Source organism: Cnephaeus nilssonii (genome assembly GCF_951640355.1).
Source record: "Cnephaeus nilssonii genome assembly, chromosome: 5".
NCBI classification, from domain to species: Eukaryota; Metazoa; Chordata; class Mammalia; order Chiroptera; family Vespertilionidae; genus Cnephaeus; species Cnephaeus nilssonii.
Window position 1 is genome coordinate 5,391,711 of NC_137076.1, and position 23,618 is coordinate 5,415,328.

At 53.0% G+C, this 23,618-nt stretch overlaps 1 protein-coding gene across 3 annotated transcripts in view; it reads right to left on the reverse strand.

Annotated features, from left to right (window-relative positions):
* The window catches only part of PRDM5 (PR/SET domain 5), a 119,320-nt gene that overhangs the window by 51,357 nt on the left and 44,345 nt on the right, over positions 1-23,618 (reverse strand). For all 3 annotated transcript variants that reach the window (XM_079771912.1, XM_079771911.1, XM_079771913.1), the window contains 7 exons: positions 13,116-13,290; positions 11,005-11,179; positions 9,801-9,893; positions 9,480-9,601; positions 6,510-6,589; positions 3,817-3,901; positions 2,470-2,627 (listed from right to left, as the gene is read on the reverse strand). In XM_079771912.1, coding sequence (XP_079628038.1) covers positions 2,470-2,627; positions 3,817-3,901; positions 6,510-6,589; positions 9,480-9,601; positions 9,801-9,893; positions 11,005-11,179; positions 13,116-13,290 — 888 coding nt within the window. The remainder of the gene's footprint in view (positions 1-2,469; positions 2,628-3,816; positions 3,902-6,509; positions 6,590-9,479; positions 9,602-9,800; positions 9,894-11,004; positions 11,180-13,115; positions 13,291-23,618) is intronic.

Below are 23,618 nucleotides of genomic sequence, written 5' to 3' on the forward strand. Positions count from 1 at the left end.
CTGCTTTGCAGTAAGTTTGAGGGTGAATAACGTGGGGGGTGAGGACTACCTGAGCGGTTTCTGTGTCTGTGGTTCTGAACCGTCTGTCCAATTGTGATTTACAGAATCTAAGTGTACTTGGATGTGGACAAACAGTCTTTACTTTAGCTCCATCCTAAACGACAACCACGAATCCGGTCCAACCATTACCGAAAGGACCAGGGAGAAGGGAGACCCATATGACCGGCAAGAGGATGCAACAAGCCGTTCCGTTCAGAGACAAAAATCACTCCTTCAGGATGTCACTACCTACTGTCCTAACCACAAGGAAAGAGTACATTCCCTTCTCAAGCTAATCTAAAGGTTACAATAACTGACCCCACAGCAAATAAGTATATTAAAAATGCGTAGGTTACATAATCAAAAACCAACCAGAAGAGTCTATCGCTTCAAAATAACCACCTTCGGTCCTGCTAAACAATGCCGACCGGTCTGACTCTCAATGGTTTGTTCCTGCTTGCCTTACACATCCCTATTTTTCCGTTTCTTACCTAACTGCTCACTCATGAGTCACCAGAGAAGAAAAGGTTGATTCGCTTTTTTCACGTAACGCTTGGAGACCATTGCAGTTTCCCGAAACCACGGCAAACGCGCGCTAGGACCAGACCCAGCGAGCGCGCGTTGGTCTGCAGCGAAGGCCCGAGGGGGGCCCGCTTTGGACACTGCAGGCAGCGCTGCTGCTGTCCTTCCTAAGTCGTCATTATTGCTTCCACATGATGTATGGCCCCAAGTATGAGAGATGGTGCCGAGAGCACGGGCCAAATCCCACACGGCACATAACGTCAGCCAAACTGCGAAAAACTCATAAATGCGGGCAGATCAGTTTCATCAAAGAGAGAACACGAGAGTTCCAGCGGCTGAGCGGGGAGCGGGCCAGAGGCGTGTTCCCGTCACGGGATTCCAGAGGCAGAAGGTGGGCGCCGGCCGACATCTGAGGCCCGCGCTCAGCACACAGCTCGAGAAACCAGGCAGAGGCCACCCGAGACGCCATCAATCAAACCTGCTCTCTCTGGTGAGCCGGCCTCTTTCTTTTTCTTGGTAGACTAAAACGGAAACCGGAATCCTCACTTTTTAAATGATGGCAATAGAGATGTCTTTGGAAAGTCCCAACCAATGCCGGAATAACTACGGCGGGCCCTTGAACAACACGGGTTTGGACGGTGTGGGTCCACTTACAGGCGGGGTTTGTGGGGGGTTTTTTTCAGTAAATACTGTAAATATACTTTGGTTTCCTTATGGTTTTCTTAACTTTTTCTTTTCATTTCTATGCGTTTCATTGTCTCAGTTTATGGAAATAATACAGTATACAATGCATATAACATACAACAGCTGTGTTAACCCGCTGTTTATGTTATCTGTAAGGCTTCCTGTCAACAGCAGGCTCTCAGCATTGAAGTTTTGGGGGGAGTCAAAAGTTATACAAGATTTTCATCTATGGGGGGTCAAATGTATAAACCTAATGGCATATTGCAAGTGGAAAAGAAGTAATAACTATTTTAAAAGATATATACATGTTACTTAACAGCATGCTTCCATCAACCAAAATCAATAAGCAAATATTTATTATACCAAGAGTCTCTTTGGACAAATTTTCTGAATCCAATTCAAACATTACCTATTATATACACAAAGTAGGTAGGATAAAACTGAACATTCTGAAACAAGAACTTGAAGAAAGTGTAGGAAACGCAAACAAAAATCAACGGAGAAAACTGAGGGATGATAGCTTGAAGCGAGTCCTGCTGGGAGGAGGAAGGGGGGTTAGAGGTCACACCAATGAGGACCATGTCCGGTGTTCCAGGTGTGGTGGGCAGAGAGTGAGGACAGGAAGCTGCTGGGGTCGCAGTGATGGCGGGGGGGCGGGGGGGGGCCGGGTGCTCTGACTTACCAGCACTGGGATCTGCTAATAATACAAGAGCCCAGAGGGGCAGATCAGAAAGACGCCCAGTTATGGGTCAAGCAAGCGGCCCTAAGTGCGGGTCTGAAGCTTGGGATCAAAAAGCAAATCCCTCGGGATTCGTCAGGAGAGAGTTGGTGGCAGAGGTCACAATTGGGGCTGACACAGAGGAGAGACCCTGGGAGGGACCCGGGCGTGCGGAGAGCCTGGAGCAGACCGGGCGCGTAGACTGCGCCCGCACCGCAGGGGAGGTAATGGCGAAGGGAACGTGGGCAGCGTGTCCGACCTCAGAGGGAGAAGGGGGAGGAGGAAGCCTGCGTGACTGGTGCCGCTCAGAACCGAGAACAGAGGACCCTCTGCGTGTGCAGAAACGGGGTCCCCAGGCCACGGCCCGAGTGAGGGCTCAGTCACAGCACGGTCTCCTCCAGCTGTTCCAGGGACAGCTGGCCCCCGACACACAGAAACGGCTTCCAACGAGAAACGACCGGAAATCAGGCAGCGCGCGGGGAAAACAGGGGCCGCAGCGGCGTTACCTTCTTGTGGTTCTTGTACACGTTCCTGTGGGCGAAGCCCTTCCCGCAGCGCTTGCACTTGTAGGGCTTGTCCTCGCTGTGGATCACCTTGTGGGCGCCCACCTGGTCCAGCCTCTTGAAGGATTTATTGCAAATCTCACAACGATAGGGGCGCTTCTCTGCGGAAAGGGAAAGGGGTGCAGACACCTCAGATCTACGTCAAGTGAAGGAGCGAAGGAGAACAGCCCCCCCCCCCCCCCCCCCAGGACTCCGCATGGAAACGACAGCTGAAACGTGGTCGCAGGACCTGAACGGCCTCCACCGCGCCCACCGGCGACAGGCCTGCTCGCCAGGGAGCGGAGCTGGTTCTCAGAGACCCGCTTTGTAAACTGACTGTGCGGAGCAGCTTAGATACAAAGATAACTAAAGTCCAACGAAGGAATCCCACTTCCAGGTGGAAAACCTGCGCGTAGGTGTGAGCTTCCATCAGGGCCACACTCCGGCGCTGGGCGTGGCCTGACCGTGACGGACGTAAAGGACAGAAGGGACAGGCCTGCCTCCTGCTTGGCGGGGAGCCCGGCCCAGGGAGACACCAGGCCCCGAGGCGGCTGTGGAACCCTGTGCTCACACTCATGCTGACAACGAGGTAGAGATGCTGTTCATTTCTCACAAAGCCCTTCTGAGGGGCACCGTTCCCGACCGCTCAGGTTCATTTGACAAAATACCTGTCTCTGTCTCCTAACACAGTGGACATTCAGCGACACTGATATGGCCTCACGTTACAGACTTCCTAAACTCCAGAAAGAGACTTCACAAAGCACAAATCATCCTCAGAGCTGGTTTTTTAAAAATCTTGTTACAGACCTTTGTATGATGCAAACGTGCTCACCCTAAAACTATGGCTTTAAAAACAAACATTCTCAAAATGGATGTAGAAACGCCTCACTAACGTTTACCGGGACCTCAGTGAGACGGGAAAGCATCTCGAGATGCAGGGGCTGCAAACCTTGCCTCGGTCCCCGGAGCCGCACAGAAACCAGCTCATTGACCTTCCCGGCAGCTTTGAAGCGCCCGAGCCAGTGTCCCATGTCACAGATGAAGAATACAGAGACTGAGGCTCAAGCAGGACTGAGGAGCAAACTAAAGGGGGGCTTGGAAGATCTTCGGAATCATTTAGACCAGCCACCCTGGCCCCATAAACAGGCTGAGGTCCAGCGAGGTTAAGTAACTTGTTCAAAACCGCACGGCTAGCGAATGGCTGCGCCACAACCAACAGCCGGGTCTCCTGCTGACCTCTCAGCACTCCCGAGAGCGACAAGGCAGACACCTGTAGTGATTTCAACAGAGAGTTAAAAGTATGTATTTTACCTGAGTGGGTGATCATATGACGTTTTAGCTGATTCGCCGAAATGAATTTCTTCATACATTCTTGACAATCAAATATCTCATGGATCTGCAAAAGGTTAAATTGATGGTTAAATCAACTGTCAAAGCCATATACATTTTATAGAGCTTAAATAAAAGTATAAACATGCAGAAGTTAAAAAGTATAAACATGCTATGGCAATAACCAAACTATCTATCTATATAAAAGCATAAGTGACCATCACAACCAAATGGATGACCAAACAGGCTGCATGGGGCAACCAGGCCGGCAGGGGGGTTAATGAGAGGCGACCAAACGACCGAGCAGTGGGCTGCGTTGGGCAACCAGGCTGGCAGGGGGGGCAGTAAGTGGTGACCAGGCCAGTGGGGGGACAGTTAGGGGCAACCAGGCCAGCGGGGGGACAGTTGGGGGCCACCAGGCTGGAAGGGGGCAGTTAGGGGTGATCGGCAGGCAGGCAGGTGAGCAGTTAGGAGCCAGTGGTCCCGGATTGTGAGAGGGATGTCCCCCGAGGGGTCCTGGATTGGAGAGGGTGCAGGCTGGGCTGAGGGGTTCCCCCTCCCTGTGCACGTGTTTCGTGCACTTGTCCTCTAGTATATTATAATTCAGCCCTAATCTGTTCATTCTATCCTATGTGTATTAAAATTGCAATAAGCCTAAGTTAATTAGTAAACACGTCATTAAAAGAAAATAAGATTGCACACTGTTTAAGTATGTAATACTGCTGACCTAGCTAGTGCAAATTAAAGCTAGCCTTTCTGTAAAGCATCACAGGAGTGTGTTATAAGAGCAGAGCCGCTGGGCCTGACAGAGAGAAGGTCACGGGAAGTCCTGACCGGCACGGATGGCAGTGCACAGTGAGCAATGAGGGGAAGGCCGTTGTCTCCCAGTAAATGCCTCCCTTGATCTAAGTGGCCCTAAAAAGAGGGAGCAAGTGGGGACACAGAACCCAGGTCTGCAATCTTGGCCCAATGAACGGCGGGTCGGAGGCTGACAGCCACCTTCCGCTTTGGTCAGAGCTGACTCTTGGTGAGTCGGCAAAGGCAGTTGTGAAAAGCAGGGAAAAGGGAGAGAAACAAGTAGAAGCAGAAGATGCTGTCCCACTAGGCTGACTTGCCTCCCTGGGTGCAGGGCATCTAATCTGATCAGGAGATGGGTGGGGTCAGAGCTCCAGGTCCCTCAGAAAGCCGGGCGGGCCGCACAGCACTCCCAAGGCAAGGACCACGTGGTGCCCAGAGACCCTGCCTGGGACATCTGAAAGGCAGTCTCTTCCACCACCCGAGGCCCACCCAGAGCAAGGCTACGGCATGTACTGTCCATTAAAGATAGTAAGTGCAGGCTCATATTCCTAAGCGATGTTTCTGTAACACATGAACAATGCCCTTTATAATGACAAAATACTCTAAAAAAGATGAGATGCCTTCTCAGCCACACATAAATGAAATCGTATTTATTTTCATTTTTAATGCTAAACTTTTACTAGAATATACAGCATAAAAATGATTAATGCATTTATAAAATGGAAACTTAAAAATACTGCAGAAGAATCATATTTGTATACTTGTAACTCTCATGGCTTCTGAATCATGAAACACTTTTAAAGGTTGAACTGAACTGATATTACCCAAATTATAAAATAGAAAGCATTTACTGTGCACGAAAGCAATTTTGCATTAAATATCTTATTTATAGTGGAAAATTCAGGCCAAAGCTATTTTCAAAACTCCTAAAAAGGTTTAATAAAACAACCACATTTAAAGTGAAAACGGTAAGTAATGTTACTTATTTATGCCTAACGTTAAGTAATGTACATAAATGTCCAGTGAAATGGAAGGTACTAACACTAATTTCAATCCCAAACTAAATAATTTTCAAGAAGGATCACAGCCTGACTGGCAAGGCTCAGTGGTTGAGTGTTGACCTAAAAACCAGGAGGTCACAGTTCGATTCCCGGTCAGGTCACATGCCCAGGTTGGGGGCTCCATCCCCAGTGTGGGGCCTGCAGGAGGCAGCTGATCAATGATTCTTTCTCGTCATTGACGTTTCTATCGCTCTCTCCCTCTCCCTTCCTCTGTGAAATCAATAAAAATATATTTTAAAAAGAGGGTCACCGTATATCTTATTGGAACGTAGGATAGTGTATAGTAATGTAGGCTATTACACTATATGAAAATGTAATTGGGCATCCTCTTAAAGCACCACCTACTGGCAATATGAAATACTGCAACCAACCTCTATGAGACATTAGATGGCCCCAACCATGTGGAGTGGGTCAAAGCTGTCTATGGCTTCAAAAAGGCTAAGTCAGAGGCGCGAAGCTGCAGTGGAGGAAATGCCACCTGGAGCTCCTCAGTGACATTAATATCCTGTAGAGACAACGTGGGTGCTGTTCTCCACCACCAGCAGCTAGTGTTCTACCAAGATCCGAACAAACAGCAAGGATCAAGCTTGCAGGTGAAGGAAATATTCAGGAAATAGTTCCACTGATTCTGAACAATAACTCAGGATATTCTTTGGAAAAGGTTACTCTTCTACATCTCCGTCTTTCATTTTAAAATGTTTGCATTGAAATGAATGGCAATATAAAAAATCAACTTAGATGTACATGGCAGACACCATACATGACAAAAAAAATAAATCGTACGCTCCGATGGGCATTCATCTTTATCCCACTGACCTTCCTGTGCTCCTGTAGGCTGGATGCTGAAGAACACTTTTTATTGCACACGGAACAAATGAGCTTTTTCTTAGGATCTCCTGAAACAGAAACAGAACCACCAAGAACTAAATGAGGGGCATCGGAAGTAGAGGTTCTCACTGTTTCCTCTTCACCTTCTCATCTTCCTCCTAGAACTGGAGTCCTAGCTCCTCCGAAGAAACAGGGGGGCAGTTTATGACTATTCACCTGAGGATGTAGATAAATGGTATCGCTCATAAATACAAAATCTCAGTTAGCATCTACAGGATCCAGGCGAAGGGGAAAGGTGGGAAGGGGGCTAAGGGGGTCAGCACCTTCTCTCCACTTCCTCCTGGGTGACCCTGAAAGTTCTCTCCACCCTCCCAGCATCCCTAGGTTCAAGGACAACAGCTCCTACCAAGCCCAAACTAGCCTGTACACTACTTCCGTTTTCCTGTATTCAGGCAAATCTGATATTTGACTTTCAGATTCCATATTCAAAAATATTCAGGGCCCGCCCTAGCTGGTTTGGCTCAGTGGATAGAGCGTCAGCCTATGGACTGAAGGGTCCCAGGTTCAATTCCGGTCAAGGGCAAGTACCTTGGTTGCAGGCTCCTCCCTGGCCCAGACCCTGGTCAGGGCATATGCAAGAGGCAACCAATTGATGTGTTTCTCTCACATGGATGTTTCTCTCTGTCTTTCCCTCTCTCTTCCACTCTCCCTAAAAGTCAATGGGAAAATATCCTGGGGTGAGGATTAACAACAACAACAACAAAAATTCAGGAACACATTGCTTACAAAGGCCGGGGTGTGTGAGAAATGGATACAACTGAGCTTAGTTACTACGAGGTTTGACACAATGGGGCTAAGGATGCTTCTAGGAGTGGCCGGACACCCTATGCACCACATGTCACAGCTTCTGTGGGAAAATGTGATGCTTATTTAAACTCAGCTTCCTGTCGGCTGGCTTGGCTCAGTGGTTGAGCGAACCAGGAGGCCACATGCCTGGGTTGTGGGCTCGATCCCCAGTAGGAGGCATGCTGGGGCAGCCAATCAATGATTCTCTCTCATCATTGATGTTTTTCTCTCTCTCCCCCTCTCCCTTCCTCTCTGAAATCAATAAAGATATACTAAAAAAACAAAAACAAAAAAAACTCAGCTTCTCTCTTCTCATATCCCTGAAAAGACCATCTGTCGCCGTCAGTCTAACAGTTGGGAGACCATCTCTCTCCTGGAATACTGGCCTTCCCAGCAAAGGATCCCACAGCCCTGTGTGAACACTGCTCTCAAAATGGAATATTCTTTCCCCAAAAGTCTGTGCCGGCCACGGAGGAAAGGGAGAAGCAAGAGAGGCTCGGAACGAGAGAGACGATGTGACAGTCCCAGCGACGGGTGGGCACAGGGACCTCTGGCTGCACACAGTCAGCCCCGCGTTTTTCATGACCCTCTACAGAGCAAAGCCAGAAACTGTGCTTCGTAAACTGTTTCCTACAAAACCACCAGGAGCTTCCAGACGAGTAGTTATTATAACACCCAAGGCCAATGACGAGCCGCCTCAGAGCCGGGGCTGGGGGAGCCCAGGCTGAGGCCGCCCGCCCGGGGACGGCGGGAACGCAGGGTCCCAGAGGCGGTTTCGGCATCTGGCTTTTCACTTAGCCCCACAGAGCTCGCTTCACAAACGACAAGACAGATTTGCTGTAACACATCACAGACAAAGACGGAGAAAATGAAGAACAGCACGTCACACTCAACAGCTCGGCACGGACGATGAGACAGGCCCACGCACGGCCAGGAGCGCGGAGTGCAGGAAACCGCCTTCCTCAGGCCCGCACCGCCCGTGCGGAAAGGGACCACACAGCCTGGAGGAAAGCTTCTGCTCAAAACTTAACACTCAAACAGGTTAGATTTTGTAATAATGAGATGAAGCATTGGAAATTCTATTATAGGCTCTTGAAAACACACAAGGGCTGTGCACTTCAATAGCGGTGAAAACTGCATTCCAGCCAGATTTTACTGTCTTTAGTATTATATCTTCTACACCAAAGACACTTGTGCTGAGCTGGCTCTTAGTTAAATTAGGGACCATTAACAATCTTACCGGGCCACAGGTGCATGGGCATCCCCGAAGCTATGCTTCCAGGCCAGTCCTTCCTCCACCAGGTGGGAGCCCCCACATGAAGGGCAGCCCAGACCAGGTGGAGTGCCAGCTCACTCGCTCACACCAGCGTGTCAGCATTAGAGACAAGGCACCAACAGGGACACTGAGGCTGACCCCGATCACCCCTCTCTCCTGAATTCGAGGGTCGGGGACAAGAAATCCAATTTCCTCGTATCAGAAAGACGTGCCCACCCACTCCCCAGAAGCCGAGGCAGCAGGGTGCACTGGAGGAAGTGTGGGTACAGTGGGGGCTCCGGGCACCGCCCCTCCTCTAAGGACACGCCTCCCAGGGAGTAAAGCGAGCTCTGAGGATGCGCAGTCTGCTCGGCTCAGTGCCGTGGATTAGGTCCCGGAACCAAAACACGGTCACCGTGTGCCAGGCGGATGGAACCCCAGTGAGGGTCGCCTTTCAGGTCTGCGTCACTGTTTACCCAGCCATCGGGAGGAATCCAATGGCCTCTGCTGTCCTGATCCAAACATTCAATCCATCCCCATGGCACAAGGCGGCCGGGAATCTTCTCCGATGCAGGAGAAGAGAAGCGCTAAGAAGCGGGATTTTCCTGTGAGGATATGAAGGCAGATGGACTCAGGCAGGAGAGCGACCAATTCTGCCAAAATCGACTTGGAAAAGAAAACAGTGTCGGGGGAAAGGGAACGCCTGTCTGCACACGCGTGGAGGGAAGGCCGGCTGTCCGCTCCACAGCGACAGACAGAGGGCTGCAGACAGACAGACAGACAGACAGACAGCTGTGGACAGACGGACGGCTCGGCCGGGAGGGGGCGCCCGTCAAAGCCCCTGCAGGACTCCTCACCCGCGTGGACATTTTCCTGGTGTCTCCTCAGGGCGTCCCTGCTCTTCAGCCTCTTCCCACAGCTGCCGGCCTTGCACACGAACCTGGCTTTGCTCCTGCACGCCTCCTGGTGCTGCTCGCAGCTGCGGGGCAGGGAGGGGGCAGGAGGGGGCTTGGAGCGCGTGCCCCCGCTCGGGATCACCGCATGCATTACTGGGCAGATAGGGACAGCGTGTCAGGCCTGTGGCCCGGAACCCGAATCACAGAGAGGCCTGAAGCCTGCACTCCACAGGGACCCGCAGGGACCCAGGGACCTCGCAGCCCTCTGCTCACCCCGCTCACCTGGGCGCCGAGCCGAAGGGCGAATTGCAGACGGAGCACTGGAAGCTTCGGGAGGAGTCCTCCGGGCTGCCTTTGGCCGGGCACTGAAGAGCACTGAGGGGAAGAGGGGAGACAGGGAACAGAGATGATGAAAATGCCTCTGCTCTGAACCGTCAGCTGAGTGCTCTCTCTTCCCACTCGCCTGTGGCCCTTTAAGATTGGGAGGCGTCCCGAATTTCACTGTAAGAGCCAGCTCAGGTGTGGAATATATCACACCAAAGCCAATAAAAGCTGACTGGAACGCAGTTTTAACCTCTGTTGAAAGTGCGCAGCCCGTGTGTGTGTTTTTTAAGAGCCTATAATAGCATTTCCAAATGCTTAATCTCTTGTTATTATAAAAATTTAGCATAAATTTAAGTTTTAAGTTTTGGGCAGAAATCTTCATCTCCAGTTTCACGAGCCGACGTGGAAGTGTATGACATCGGCAGTGACTGAGGAACGGGGCGGCTTTCAGAATTTCTTCAGTGAATGAACGAATAGAACCCTAAGCCTCTGCTGAAGAGTTCTTGCTCATGTGCAAATGACATTCTGTTCAAAATAAACGTTCCCAAATACGTGCGTCTACCTTCTCCCTGTTGGTAATCCCTGATCCCGTAAAATGCTCAAGTGAAAGAACAATGTCGCATGCTGTTAACTATAAACCAAGAGACAGACGGTGCGGAGCGATGGGTGGGACCATTTACGCCATCTCGGCGTCATGCCCTCACACGTTCACGGAAGTGATTCCCAAGGTGGCTGGGCCATGAGCAGGGCTCCGCACGGTCCCTGCCTTCGTTGCGCTCTGAACTCGGCAGGTCTCACACTCGCCTGGCCCTGGCTTCAGCGGGAACATCCACAGACCACTGAAGCGTGGCCTGTCACCTCCACGCACCAGCTACGATTTGCGCGTCTAAGTTCCGATGAGTAAACCAATGAGCTGGGGAGTGACTGGCAAGTTAGCAAACGGACAAAGACTGGTTTGCATAAGCAATGCTTACTTGTTAAACTCACAGCCAGCATGTTTCAAAAGTCAACACACTACAGGGAGATGAGTGAGTGACAAAGACCCTGGAAGGCTCTGACCTCCCTACTCCCGTGTCTGCCTCACACACACGCACACACACGCTCGCAGGTTAGAACACAGGGAGCCAGGGTCACTGGGCAGAGCGGCGCTGCGCGTACGCACTGTCTCTGCAGGGCCTGCCGCACGGGGAACTTCTTCCCACAGGCCTTGCACTTGAACTCCTTCTCCCCGTCGGGCGTCCGGTGCAGCGCGTGCAGGTGCTCGGCCAGGACCTCCTCGCTGGGGAAGCTGGACTCGCACTGGGGACACGCGTGGTCCTCGCCACAGCCACGGCAGCCTGCACGGTCACGGGGCGAAAACGAGAAGAGCTGCTCAGGTCACCCCGCATTTTAAAACCACATCAGTTGTGCTTCCTGGTCTCAGAACTGAACACTCACACCATCTCTATGAACAGGAACAGTGTTGCCCGTGAAAAATAATAGGAAGTGTGACTAGAGAGAAAGACATGGTTTTTTAAAATACTTTCACTTGTGTTGTACCAAGTTATTACAAAATCATGTTTCATTTTCCCTGCAATGTTAACTGTTCACAGCAAGGAGCTAGTGTTACGTTACAGAGGGGGGCAGGTTCCCCCAAAACGGGTAACCCTGAGGTCACGTTTAGCTGCATGAAGAGACCGTCCAGCCAAGGAAAAGGATGCTGCATCCTCAAGGGGAATGTCACGTCTATGTGACAGGCCCTGATAGCGGGCGAGGGAGACCCCGTTACCGCTGGCCATCCTGCCCACCACCACAGCTCTGCCCGAGTGTGTACTTAACTTACATATCGTTCCTGATTATCAACTGAGCTCATATGTAGAAAATGCAGAAAATCTGAAGAAAATAAAATTCACCAACCAGCCAGGCAGGAAGAGACAAGCACTCCATCCATTTCTGACGGGTTCTGTGCTTTCGTATTTCACACTCAGCCTAGAAAGAGCTACATGTATGATCACACTTTATATGCAATGTTATATGTTGCTCTTTTATTCTATTTAACATGGAAAAGTAAAAAAAAAAAAATGAATTGTTTTAAGTGAAGGTTCCATAATTTGTTTAACAAAGCTCTTCGTTGTTAGACATCTGGGCAGTTTCCTTTTTTCTTTTTATCTTTTACTAGAGGCCCGGTGCACAAAATTCGTGCACAGGTGGGGTCTCTAGGCCTGGCCGGCGATCAAGGCCGATCTATGGGGCAACCGGCGGGGTGATCGAGGGCTCCCCTGCTGGCACCTGCCTTGGCTGGCTTGGGGCCTTCGGGCTGGGGGCAGCTCCTGCATTGAGCATCCCTGGTGGTCAGTGCGCATCAAAGCAACCGGTCGTTCCACCGGTGGTTCTGCCGTTCGGTCGATTTGATATTGGGCTTTTATTATATAGGATTATTATTTTTTAATCTCACCCAAGGGTATTTTTCCCATTGATTTTTAGAGAGAGTGAAAGGGAGGGAGGAAGGGAGGAAGGGAGGGAGGGAGGGAGGGAGGGAGGGAGGGAGGGAGGGAGGGAGGGAAAGAAAGAGAGAAAGAGAGGGAAACTTGGATGTGAGAGAAACACAATGACTGGTTGCCTCCCACACGTGCCCTGAGTGGCCTAGGATCGAACTGCCACCCAGGTAAGTGCCCATGACCAGGAATCGAACCCTCTACCCTTTGGTGCATGGGCCAGTGCACCAAACACTGAGCCACACCGGCCAGGGCAGCTTCTGTTATTTCTTGGTTGGTTGGTTGTTTTGGTTTTGGTTTGGAGTTTTATTCTAAATAAAAATAGCAACAATATAAGTACTTAATCCCTATGTTTTAAAAATCTATTTTTATTCTTTTCACGAAAGTAATGGAAATTGCTATTTTGTTAACTAAAGAACAACAGGGGCGGAAATACAGAAGTAGGAGGTGTATTTAAGTAATAGGCACAATTACAGCATGTCCCGGGGACAAGGGGGATAAAGTCTCAGAGACACAGGTCCTCACCAGGTCACAAGGCAGCTGCAGGGCTAGAGCTGAAGTCCTCCCTCCTGCTCCCCCTTGCACCCAGGAGAGCAGAGCGTCCTGTGACCTTGGCCGTGATGCAGGGCACACCTGCCACCACGCCCAGCATGCTCCTCTCGCTGGCAGAAAGCTGAGCACACAGCTGGGCACCGCTGAGCGCAGTGCTGGCAAAGCTAACTCTATTTTGTAGCCATCATTCACCCCAGTTCTGCTTCTCCTCCACTTCTGTTCGCTGGGTACCTAGGAGAGGTCGTACCTGTCCTGCCAGGTGTGGACTCCCCTTGAGCGAGGTGGCCTCCCCCGTCCTGGGCCATCGGCGGGGTCTGCGGCTCCTCCTCGTCCGCCTCCATGTCGCTGTCCAGGTAGCCGATCAGCAGCTCTGTGTCTGACTCTATGTCTTCAACCGCCAAGTAGAAAATGTTTTCTCCTTCCTGTTGTATGACCAACACAGCGCAATAGAAACTGGGGAACTTCCACCAGGAATTAAGAAATCATTGCAGAGGCATTGGGGGCTGTGCACCCTTAAATGTGACTATTACTGATTTTATATGTCCAGTTAATCTGGATACTGAAAAGGGAAACTGACAATATTCAGTCACCTTCACCTAAAATACAAACATCTGTTATAGACAGTGACGTTTATACACATCCAATAAAACGGGGATAATTATTTAACCTTCTAAAAGTGAATGGCGCTCATCGATTGGCCTGTCAGGCCGCCCTGAGGCCGTGAAGCACCAGGAAGGACCTTGCTAAGTGACAGTGTCGCTCCTGCACCCAGGCAGGGAGCGATGACATGTCGATGAAGTCATTTTGAATAACATTCAATGCAAAACTGGAAGAAAAATGAACTCTCAGGTTTCAGCACAAACCCAGCCCTGAAACCATTGCCAAAGCGCTGGGCCAGAAATAGAAAAAAGACGTGGCACCTGGGCGTTCGGAGCATCGTCTGAGTCCCCGTGGCACCCAAACCCACCTCAGGGCAGAGGGAGGGGAAACAAGTCCCACCCACACCAAAGCTTTTCAGAAAATCCCAGAAGACAGGAATCAATGGGGCTGAAAGGATGGCTAACCACCGCAAGAGAAATCTCAGCCCCTAACCGACGGAGGGGGGAGGCCACGGAACCCGGGCACGTGCGCGCTGCCCGTCAGTGGAGCACGAAGCCTGCTGCCTGGCGGCTGCGGGGGGGGGGGGGGGGGGAGGGGGGGCACCGGGCAGCTGTGGGCCCGGAGGAGCACGGGACCGCTGGCTTCCACAGCCCTGGGACCTGTCCGGGTGGGCTCCTGGCCTGGCTGCTGAGGGTGTTGAGAAGCAAAGCCAGCCTGGGCTTCCTGAAGCTTGAGGGAGGGCGGGGGGGGGGGGGGAGGACAAAGACAAAACGCCCCCACAGGAGAGGAATCCCACTGAGCCCAGCAGAGAGCGAGCCTCTCCTCTGGGGTCACAGCGCTCATGGTGAGACGGGGGGGGGGCGGGGGGGGTGGTTAAAGTCTGTGTACACACGCATGCATGTGTGTATGTATATACAAGCAAGATTGGAAAAATATGCATCCAACTGTTCACAGTTCTCGTTTTTGGTTGGGAGAAGGGGAGTCTATATTCAATGCTCTTTTAGATTTTTCCTCCACAAACAGATTACTTTGTAATTTTAAAAACAAAATATATTAGAAAATGCCATGGAAGGGAGAAAGGATGATCATGTTCATCAGATACTGCACACGGGAGACTGGGTTCAAAGTTCAAAGCCGGGAGCACACCTGACCCCTGGCCACAGCCCCTGAAAGGCGGCGCCCGCCGAACTGGAGGTTCCCGGGAGGTTTGAATCCCGTGCCTCCAGGAACCTGAAAGGTGAGGTCTAATGGCGAACACTGAACTAGCCCCACACAGCCGTCACTCCGCGTGCAACAGGACCCGACACGCCAAGGCAGACACGCAGCAGAGCGGCCGCTTTTTAAATGCACGCACCGGCGGTCCGTTCCGGGATGCGTAAGCCACTTGCTACGAGTTACCCAAAGCACGTGAGAACGCACCCAATGAAGCCTCCAGAACAGTCATGAATCTTAGCGCTATCTCATCAACACCCAAGAAAGTTCATTAGTTAAATGTCCGGCGAACATATTAGTCATTAATGTGGTGCCGGCCTTCGCAGCGCCAGGAAAAGATAGCAATTTTTAATTTTAAAGATGAGACACTGACTGAAACTACAGTCACAAGACACAGCATGCCTGTCCGGGGCTCTGTGACAGCAAATCTGAACGCAGCAGGTAAGGTCACTCTCACCAGATACTGGCGCGCTGCAGCTCCAGGAACCGCCTGCAGGCCTTCCCCAGGAGCCACAGCGTGGTGGGAGCAGCCGTGTCCCTCCGGCTGTGACTCCAATCCATGTCCTTAGGGAACTGTCCAGACAGCTTTTCCTACTGCTGCCGGGCCACGAGCCTCTGCCTCGCCATTGGCTACCCCAGAAGCTTGAGGAAGTGTCCTCCTCAATTGCTTCCTTGCCTACAGCGAACGGGTTTAATGCCTCAACAACCACTCATGACATTGTCCTCCTTGTTCAGGGCCTCCCGGCGGGAACCTGCCAGAGGCCTGGCCTCCGGACGCCGGGTGATTTCCGCACCTGCTGCCTCCTCCCAGCCACCGCCTTAGCAGCACCTCCCTGCCGGCATCATAGAAAAAAGTGACTATTACTGATTTTATATGTCCACGTTTTAATGTTCAGATCCCCAAGTTCACTTGATCTCAGCTACCACGGCCAGTCGCTGGGTTCGCTGGCACTGCCCTGCACACAGTCCCTCCCTGCATGACGCCTCACAGGCTGGCCACCTCGCGGTACTGCTGGGTTCCTGTCACCGGCTCGGGGTGATTCCGCTGAAAATGCTTTCGCTGAAAGAATCTGTTCGACGTCACAGCCTGTTCCAAAGCAACTGCTTCTCAGCCTGTGGTGGCCGCCGTGCTGGGGACGGGAGACACCCAGAGGATGTTTTACAGCCTCATCGTCTCCTGCATCCCTGCCCATCACTCCGAATTCCTTGTGTTTTTCAGGCTTCTTTCACTTGGTTTTATTTGTACATCATTTTCAGCTAATTACGTCTACTCTGTGCTGCTTGTTGTATCAAAAAGTTACAAGAGCTTGCCCGGAGGGCTTGGCTCAGTGGTTGAGTGTCGACCTATGAACCAGGAGGTCTCAGTTCAATTCTCAGTCAAGGGCACATAACAGGTTGCAGGCCTGATCCCCACTGGGGGACGTGAAGGAGGCAGCGGATCAATGATTCTCTCTCATCGACGTTTCTCTCTCTCTCTCCCTCTCCCTTTCTCTCTGAAATCAATATATACATATATACACTGAGTGGCCAGATTATTATGATCTCTGAGCGCATAATAATCTGGCCACTCAGTATATATATATTAGAGGCCTGATGCATGAATTCGTGCATGGGTGGGGTCCGGCCAGCCTGGCCAGGGGGAGGGGATATGGGCGGTTGGCTGGCCTGCCTGCTGGTAGAACTCCTGGTTGAGGGAACAATTTGCATATTAGTCTTTTATTATATAGGCTATACACTGAATGGCCAGATTATTATGCGTTCAGAGATCATTTTTTTTACGTTAAAACAGCTTAAATGTCCAATGATGTAAGTTAGAAAGATGTCTAATAATTGGTTTTAGATTTATTAAATGTAATATTTATGGAAAAACTGTATACTATATATGTTTATATATATATATGTATTGTGTATGTGTGTGTGTGCATGTGCACACGCGTGTATCTCTAAAAGAAAAAGCTATCAACAACGGTGTTAATACAGCTCGTCTCTAAGCAAAGGGGCTTTGGAGAATGTTGCATATTCCTCTGGTAGTCCATATGGTATAATCTTTCTGGAACGGGTAGTCCATATGTTATCATCGTTCTGGAACTGGCATGTAGTAGTACTTGGCAGTAAAAGAGAACAATGGTATGGACCCTGCTGCTTGCTGCCAGTCTCTCCCTGCCGTGAATCAGCCACCTGACCCCACAAGCCACTTCCTCTCTCAGACCCCCGTTACCTCCCCTATGAGGCGGGGGACATAATAAAGCTGTTCTAGGCGGGTCACGAAGAGGAAAGGTGAGAGCATTTGGAAAACCCAGCAAGGTGCCCGGCACGTGGTAAGCCTGCATGAAGGGGAGCGCTTAGTAGGCAATAACTCTGGAAAACCAGTGGTTACAGTACTTGTTTTCAAAACTGTCACATAAACAAAGTTGCTCTGACAATGCGGCTTTTCCCCAAATTTCATTTGGCCACACTGCGCTCAGCCGAACCCTGAGCCAGCTCCCTGCCTGCCGCCCACTCTGCGAGGCCCTGCGCCCTGTGGGTCCGGCTGCCTGCCCTCTGCCAGCTCACCTGCTCCGGGTCTGGTCCTCGGCACCACCTGCTTGTCTGGTCTGTCCTTAAAGGGACAGGCACTGTTTCGCCTGCAATGAGGGGTTTCCAGGATGTGGGCTAAAGTCAGGGAGCTCTGGGCCCCGTGCTCCGCAGAGCCACTCAGCCCCACTCACGGCCTCTGCCCATAGAGCCGGCGGGCCCACGCCCCTCTGCAGCCCCAGCTCAGGCTCTCAGCACACAGAGCCGTCCTGTCCCCAGAGCGGGGTCCACGGCTTAGCAGTGTACTCTGTAACCTGAACCCACTTGGTCCTGGCGTCCCAATGGCCTTCAGGTGAACCTGCCTCCTGTGCCGTCCACCCGGCTCACCTCCCCTCAACAGCCCCGGGCGCATGGGGTCTCAGCGTGGTCACAAAGGTGCCGCTGCCGCTGCAAGCCCTCGGCTCCTCCCAGACTGGGTCGACCCTGCTCCGTGACACCCCTCTAGTCCCCTAAATCCACGTGGGTGCTTCAGAGGAGCTCGCTATGCCTCAACTTCAGCTGGAGCTATTGTTTATTTCTGTGCTTTTGTCATGTCATTCATGTGATCAGTGGCATTGCTCACGTCCCAAAAGGTGACTTCCTCGGGGCAGGGCACAGGCATGACCATCGTCCCCACAGCAGAAGCCATCCCTGTGACCGCTGCTCAGATAGGTCAGGAAGATGAGCCGCGTACGCGGAACTAGAATGGCCGCGTCCACACAAGAACAGCGCCCGTTAGGAAACACGCTCAGTGAGATTCCCCTTTAGCGCTTACAGGTGGGAGCCTAGTGTCCTAATCCGGGTCAGAGAGCGGCCACCGGCAAGGGCTGCTGCAGGGAACAGAGGGGGCGCCAGATTCATGACTGAGGACGAAGCGCCCCCAATTTCATACAGACTGTATGTGGGGTGTGAGCGAAGGGGTGGGTCAAGGACAGGTCCAAGGTGAAGTTTCCCCTCAAGTGTTCAGATGTCACTCTGTTTAATGGTAATTCTTCTTAAGGATTCAACATAAGACACCAACCACAGATGTTTGAACCTCAGTCTCCTCCCTATATAAATACTAGAGGCCCAGGGTGCACGAAATCGTACTCCCTGGCCATCACCGCTCGTAGCTCGCGCCCCACCCTCCATCGCTCCTAGCTCTCCCCAGCTAGTAGCTCGCACCCCACCCCACCCTCCACAAGAGCGGCTGCTCCGTTGGTTGTGACGGCGTTAGCCCTTTGCACTCGCTTGCTTTATTCTCGATTCCTTTATTCTACTCGGGATTTAATTTTTTAAATACCCCAGCTTTTACAAAGCGCGGCAGTAGAATAAAAAACTGGAGTTTCTTTTCATACAAACTTATTTATTTGGATTTTTTTATATTTCAAATTATTGATACATTCAAAGAGTACTTTTAATCTCGACATCCGAGTGCAAAAGGTTAGGGCCTTTTATGATACAGATACTTTCATGTGGTCCTTCTCACAGGAGCTCAAGAATATCAGTCCAAGCAACCATTTGTAAGCTAATTACCATTCTTCAAGCAATCTGCAAACTAAGACTCATTCATAATCCCGCCCCCCCAAAAAATCACTTTAGATCCTAAAATAATTGCAAAGCCCTCCTTTGTCCAGCTGACGAATTCTGTAAGAAAAGCAAAAACTTGTAGACACAGACTACAGAATGGCGGTTCCCAGCGGGGAGGGGGAGGGGCAGTAAAGGGCAAAGGGGGTCAAATGCATGGTGACCGAAGAGGAGCTGACTTTGGGTGGTGGGCTCATGATGCAATGAACCCTACAGAACCTCATTAACCAATGTCACCCAATTAACTTAATTTTTAAAAGTCAATAAAAGTTTTTAAAAAGAGAAAAGCGTAACAGAACTCTGATCTGTCTATCTGAAAGAAGCTGGAGAGCATGGTAGTGGCTGAGAGCCTATTGGACTCATCTTGTTGGGAGCATCACGTGTTAGGACATTCACCTCGGCCACCAGAGAGCACCCCCTTGAGGCCGGGGCTCCACCCACATCTGTCCGCCCCAGAGCAATCACTTCTGAACGCAGGAAGTACGGAAGAGTTGCCGAAAAAACACAGCAGTATTCAACGGGCATGACTTCTGAGTGGCTAACTTTATGTAAATCGCCTGAAATAAAAGTCAACATCACTACCTCACCCCAGCTCACCAGGCCTCTGAGCGGGCCGGCTGCGAAGGTCCATCTCAGGAGCCAGTCCAGGTGACGGACCCAGCGCCCCCGGGGAGCAAGCGCTGGGGCAGCTGGGGCAGGGCGAGCGGCCAGAGGCGGGCTTAGGCCAGAGCAGGCAGCGGCTCCGTGGGCATGCCCTCCTCGCTGGGCCTGGGCTCCTCGGGGTGAAGCAGGAAGTATCCCCCCAGCCTGATGGGTGCCCGGGCCGCACTGCTGGTTCTGACCGGAGGCTAAGATCACTTAGCAGCCACAACAGCATCTCCCCCCGGCACAGCGCCCTGCAGTTTTCTAAGGCTGTTCATGTCCTCATTGTATCGGGTCGTCAGCAGCCATGCGAGGCCCAGGTGCACACGTCAGGTACACGGACAGCCACGCTCTGCCCTGGAGGCCGAGGGGCTCCGCAGGGGACCGCAGTGCACAGGGGCGCTCCGTCTCCCCAGGCCAGGCATCCCACCTCCCCTTGGTCCCAGGTCCCTCGTGTGTAAAACGGGGTCAGCAGCACCTGCCTCACGACACAGAGCAGACAGGCCCGCCTGGCCGGCAGCAGGCAGCGGGGAGCTGGGCAGCAGGGCAGCTGCATCAGCACTCCTCTCCTTGCTCGGACTTCACACCCGGCAACGCGGAGGCTGAGATGGAAAGTAAATGGTGAAGGTCGCCCCACAGAGGCAGCCTAGACCTGAGGCCGCGACTGCATGAAGGAGACCTCGTCTACGCAGGACGGTGACCGTTTGCTGGGTAACATACGTTCCAGACGAGCCCACTGCCACCCGACGCATGTAAGAGCTGTGGGGAACTGGTCTCCATGTGATTTTTACCCTTTCCGTGTACCTGTCAGCGACTCACAAACTAATTTCCCTCTCTTGGTCCGACGCTGGGCTCAGACCCATCACTGTGTGGCCTCCATCTCACACCCAAGAGGAAACTACTCTCCCTGACGGTCTCCATCGCCGCTAACGCACTCGGGGCAGCTGCTGGCACGGGGCAGATCAGACCAGGGCTCCCTGGGGGACCACACTCTCCTGGCGCTGCCTCGCTCCTGGCTCCTCACCCGCGGTCTCCTGTCTCTCTGAGGCTCTATCCACCTGGGAGACGGCACTGACTGGGTGCGTTCCCCCGCCCAGCGCCAGGAGCCACAGGAGCGCCGGGCCCGCTCCGAGGGAAGGACACAGCGCTGACGCTGCTCTCCCCCCGGCGCCCTGCTGGGAGGGAGGGTGCAGGGAGCCACCAGACGCTTCACTAGGATGTCCATCCAAGGTGAGGGCGCCGCTTGTTAGGGGGGTGTGTGTGGGGGGACTTTGAAAGAGAACCACATAGAACAGGGAGACCATCACTTGATAGGGTTTAATTAATGCCAGTGCTTCCTCACTGGGCAGGGCCCCTTCCTCACTGGGCAGGATCCCCCTTCCTCACTGGGCAGGCCCCCCTTCCTCACTGGGCAGGATCCCCCTTCCTCACTGGGCAGGCCCCCCTTCCTCACTGGGCAGGATCCCCCCTCCTCACTGGGCAGTGCCCCTTCCTCACTGGGCAGTGCCCCCTTCCTCACTGGGCAGGCCCCCCTTCCTCACTGGGCAGTGCCCCCTCCTCACTGGGCAGGCCCCCCTTCCTCACTGGGCAGGGCCCCCTCCTCACTGGGCAGGCCCCCCTTCCTCACTGGGCAGGCCCCCCCTCCTCACTGGGCAGGGCCCCTTCCTCACTGGGCAGGGCCCTTTCCTCACTGGGCAGGCCCCCCTTCCTCACTGGGCAGGGCCCCCTTCCTCACTGGGCAGCCCCCCTTCCTCACTGGGCAGGGCCCCCTCCTCACTGGGCAGTGCCCCCTCCTCACTGGGCAGTGCCCCCTCCTCACTGGGCAGGCCCCCCCTCCTCACTGGGCAGGCCCCCCCTCCTCACTGGGCAGGATCCCCTTCCTCACTGGGCAGGGCCCCTTCCTCACTGGGCAGGCCCCCCTTCCTCACTGGGCAGGGCCCCCTCCTCACTGGGCAGGGCCCCTTCCTCACTGGGCAGGGCCCCCCTTCCTCACTGGGCAGTGCCCCCTCCTCACTGGGCAGGATCCCCTTCCTCACTGGGCAGGATCCCCTTCCTCACTGGGCAGGACCCCCCTTCCTCACTGGGCAGGGCCCCCTTCCTCACTGGGCAGGATCCCCCTTCCTCACTGGGCAGGGCCCCCTTCCTCACTGGGCAGGATCCCCTTCCTCACTGGGCAGGATCCCCTTCCTCACTGGGCAGGCCCCCCTTCCTCACTGGGCAGGGCCCCCTCCTCACTGGGCAGGACCCCCCTTCCTCACTGGGCAGGATCCCCTTCCTCACTGGGCAGGGCCCCTTCCTCACTGGGCAGGATCCCCTTCCTCACTGGGCAGTGTAACTACTTCCACACTGGGACGCAGTTGGGAACCAATGAGCTCAGGTCCTTCCAGCCCAGCTCTCTCTGGCTCGATCCCTCTCTCAGAACGCTGACCTGTGCATCTCTCATGTACCTGCTTCTCACTCTCCCCTCCCGTCCACACGGCATCACTCACTCGCCACCGCTGTCTGACCGCCAGCCCCTGCCCCTAAACGCCCGCCTCAGGAGCATGGATCCCAGGAGCCACGCGCTGGAGGCCAGTTCTGCTGTCCCAAACCCGCACAGCGACCGCCTCCTGTGTGCAAGGGAAGAGTCCAGGTGTGCAGGTGCACTTAACCCCGGAGAGGCCGCGGCGCGGGGTTCCGCGGCGTCTGTCTGACTCAGCGTGGGCTGCTCATCGTGGGCAGGCTGCTGTCCACACGTGGACGTGGACGGAGACCGTGAACGCCGCTGGGGAAAGCAGGACGCACGGTGCTGGGAAGGCAGCGGCGGAGAAAACCCAGCCCTCCCGCTGAAACGCCCGACGGGCAGTCCTCCCACGGGAGACCGACCTCCGACCCTGCCGGGCTCAGGAGTTCAACAATCTGGGCCAGTGTGTGTGGCGGGGGTGGAGTTCAGACTTCTAGTCAACAATCAACACAAGGAAGAGACAATTGGTGACGGAGAAAAGAAAAGGTACAAAAATAGCAAGGAAGGATTTCCTACTAACAACCTCTCACTCAGCTCTTCTTTACCAAACGCTCCCTCTGTCTCAACCTGCATCAGCGTCACTTGCAGAGCGCTCGGGAGAGGAAGCTGATAACCATCAGGAGGAAGCCATTTCCACAGCATGACAGATGCAGACCTTTAATGTTAATCTAACGGTGAAGCCAAAGGCTTTAACGTGCACCGCCTGTAAGGACTCAGGGCATTCGATGCTCACCCTCCCCAGGAGCAGGGTTCCAGCTGCCAGGTGGCTCAGAGCGATGCTGGGGGGGGGGAAACAGGTTTCACCAGGTGACTCGCACTGACCCATAAAATGTGATTATGAGTGAAGCGAAGCATGTCCAGGCGAGGGCTTTAGGAGTCTTCCCGTGGCCGGGCCACTGCTCTCCCCTCGGCCTGGAAAACGGACATCCAGATCGGAGGTCGGATACCACATGGACCAGAGCCGTGGGCAGGGGGTGGCCTCTGGCAGCCCACACTGTGCAAACGAGAAATAAATCTGTGTATGCTATAAACCACCGAGACTGCATGTGCCCTGCCAACAAACTACGGATAAGCTGAATGAAAATAATAAATTGAGACGTAACGAAGTTCCCCTACTCCCCACAGGGTCATGTGACCACAGCAGAGCTGGTGTGTGTCATCTCACTCTAGTTCAAACGCTCACCCTCTGAAAGACAAACCCGTCCCTTGCTGGAAGGTAACCCCTTAAAACACAGATGGGCAAGCTCTTAACTGATGTTTCAGGGTGTGATTGAAGAAAATCACTAGGCCCTTGCCCCTTACTATTTTATAACAGACAGTCTGGAAAATATTGTCGAAATTTACTTGTATGAATCTGATAAGAGACAAATGAAAAAAAAAAAAAAAACAATTGGAGGAACTATAATGTGGGCTGTTCTGGCATTCCTTTCTGTTGGCTGGTTGCTTGGCCGCGTGTTGGTACCACTGCCCGCTGGACTCCGCGTCAGCACTAGCGACACGCCAGCACCCGGGGCTGATGGCAAAGGAGACGGTCCTATCGGTGCTCATAGCGTCCACACTGCTGCTGTTTGGAGACTCAGTCTCTCCCAGCTCTGCCATATTGAAGGCGCTGGGAACGCTGCCTGAGTCTCTGTCTCACACGGGCAGGGCTCGGAGGGCAACTGCTAAGCAATC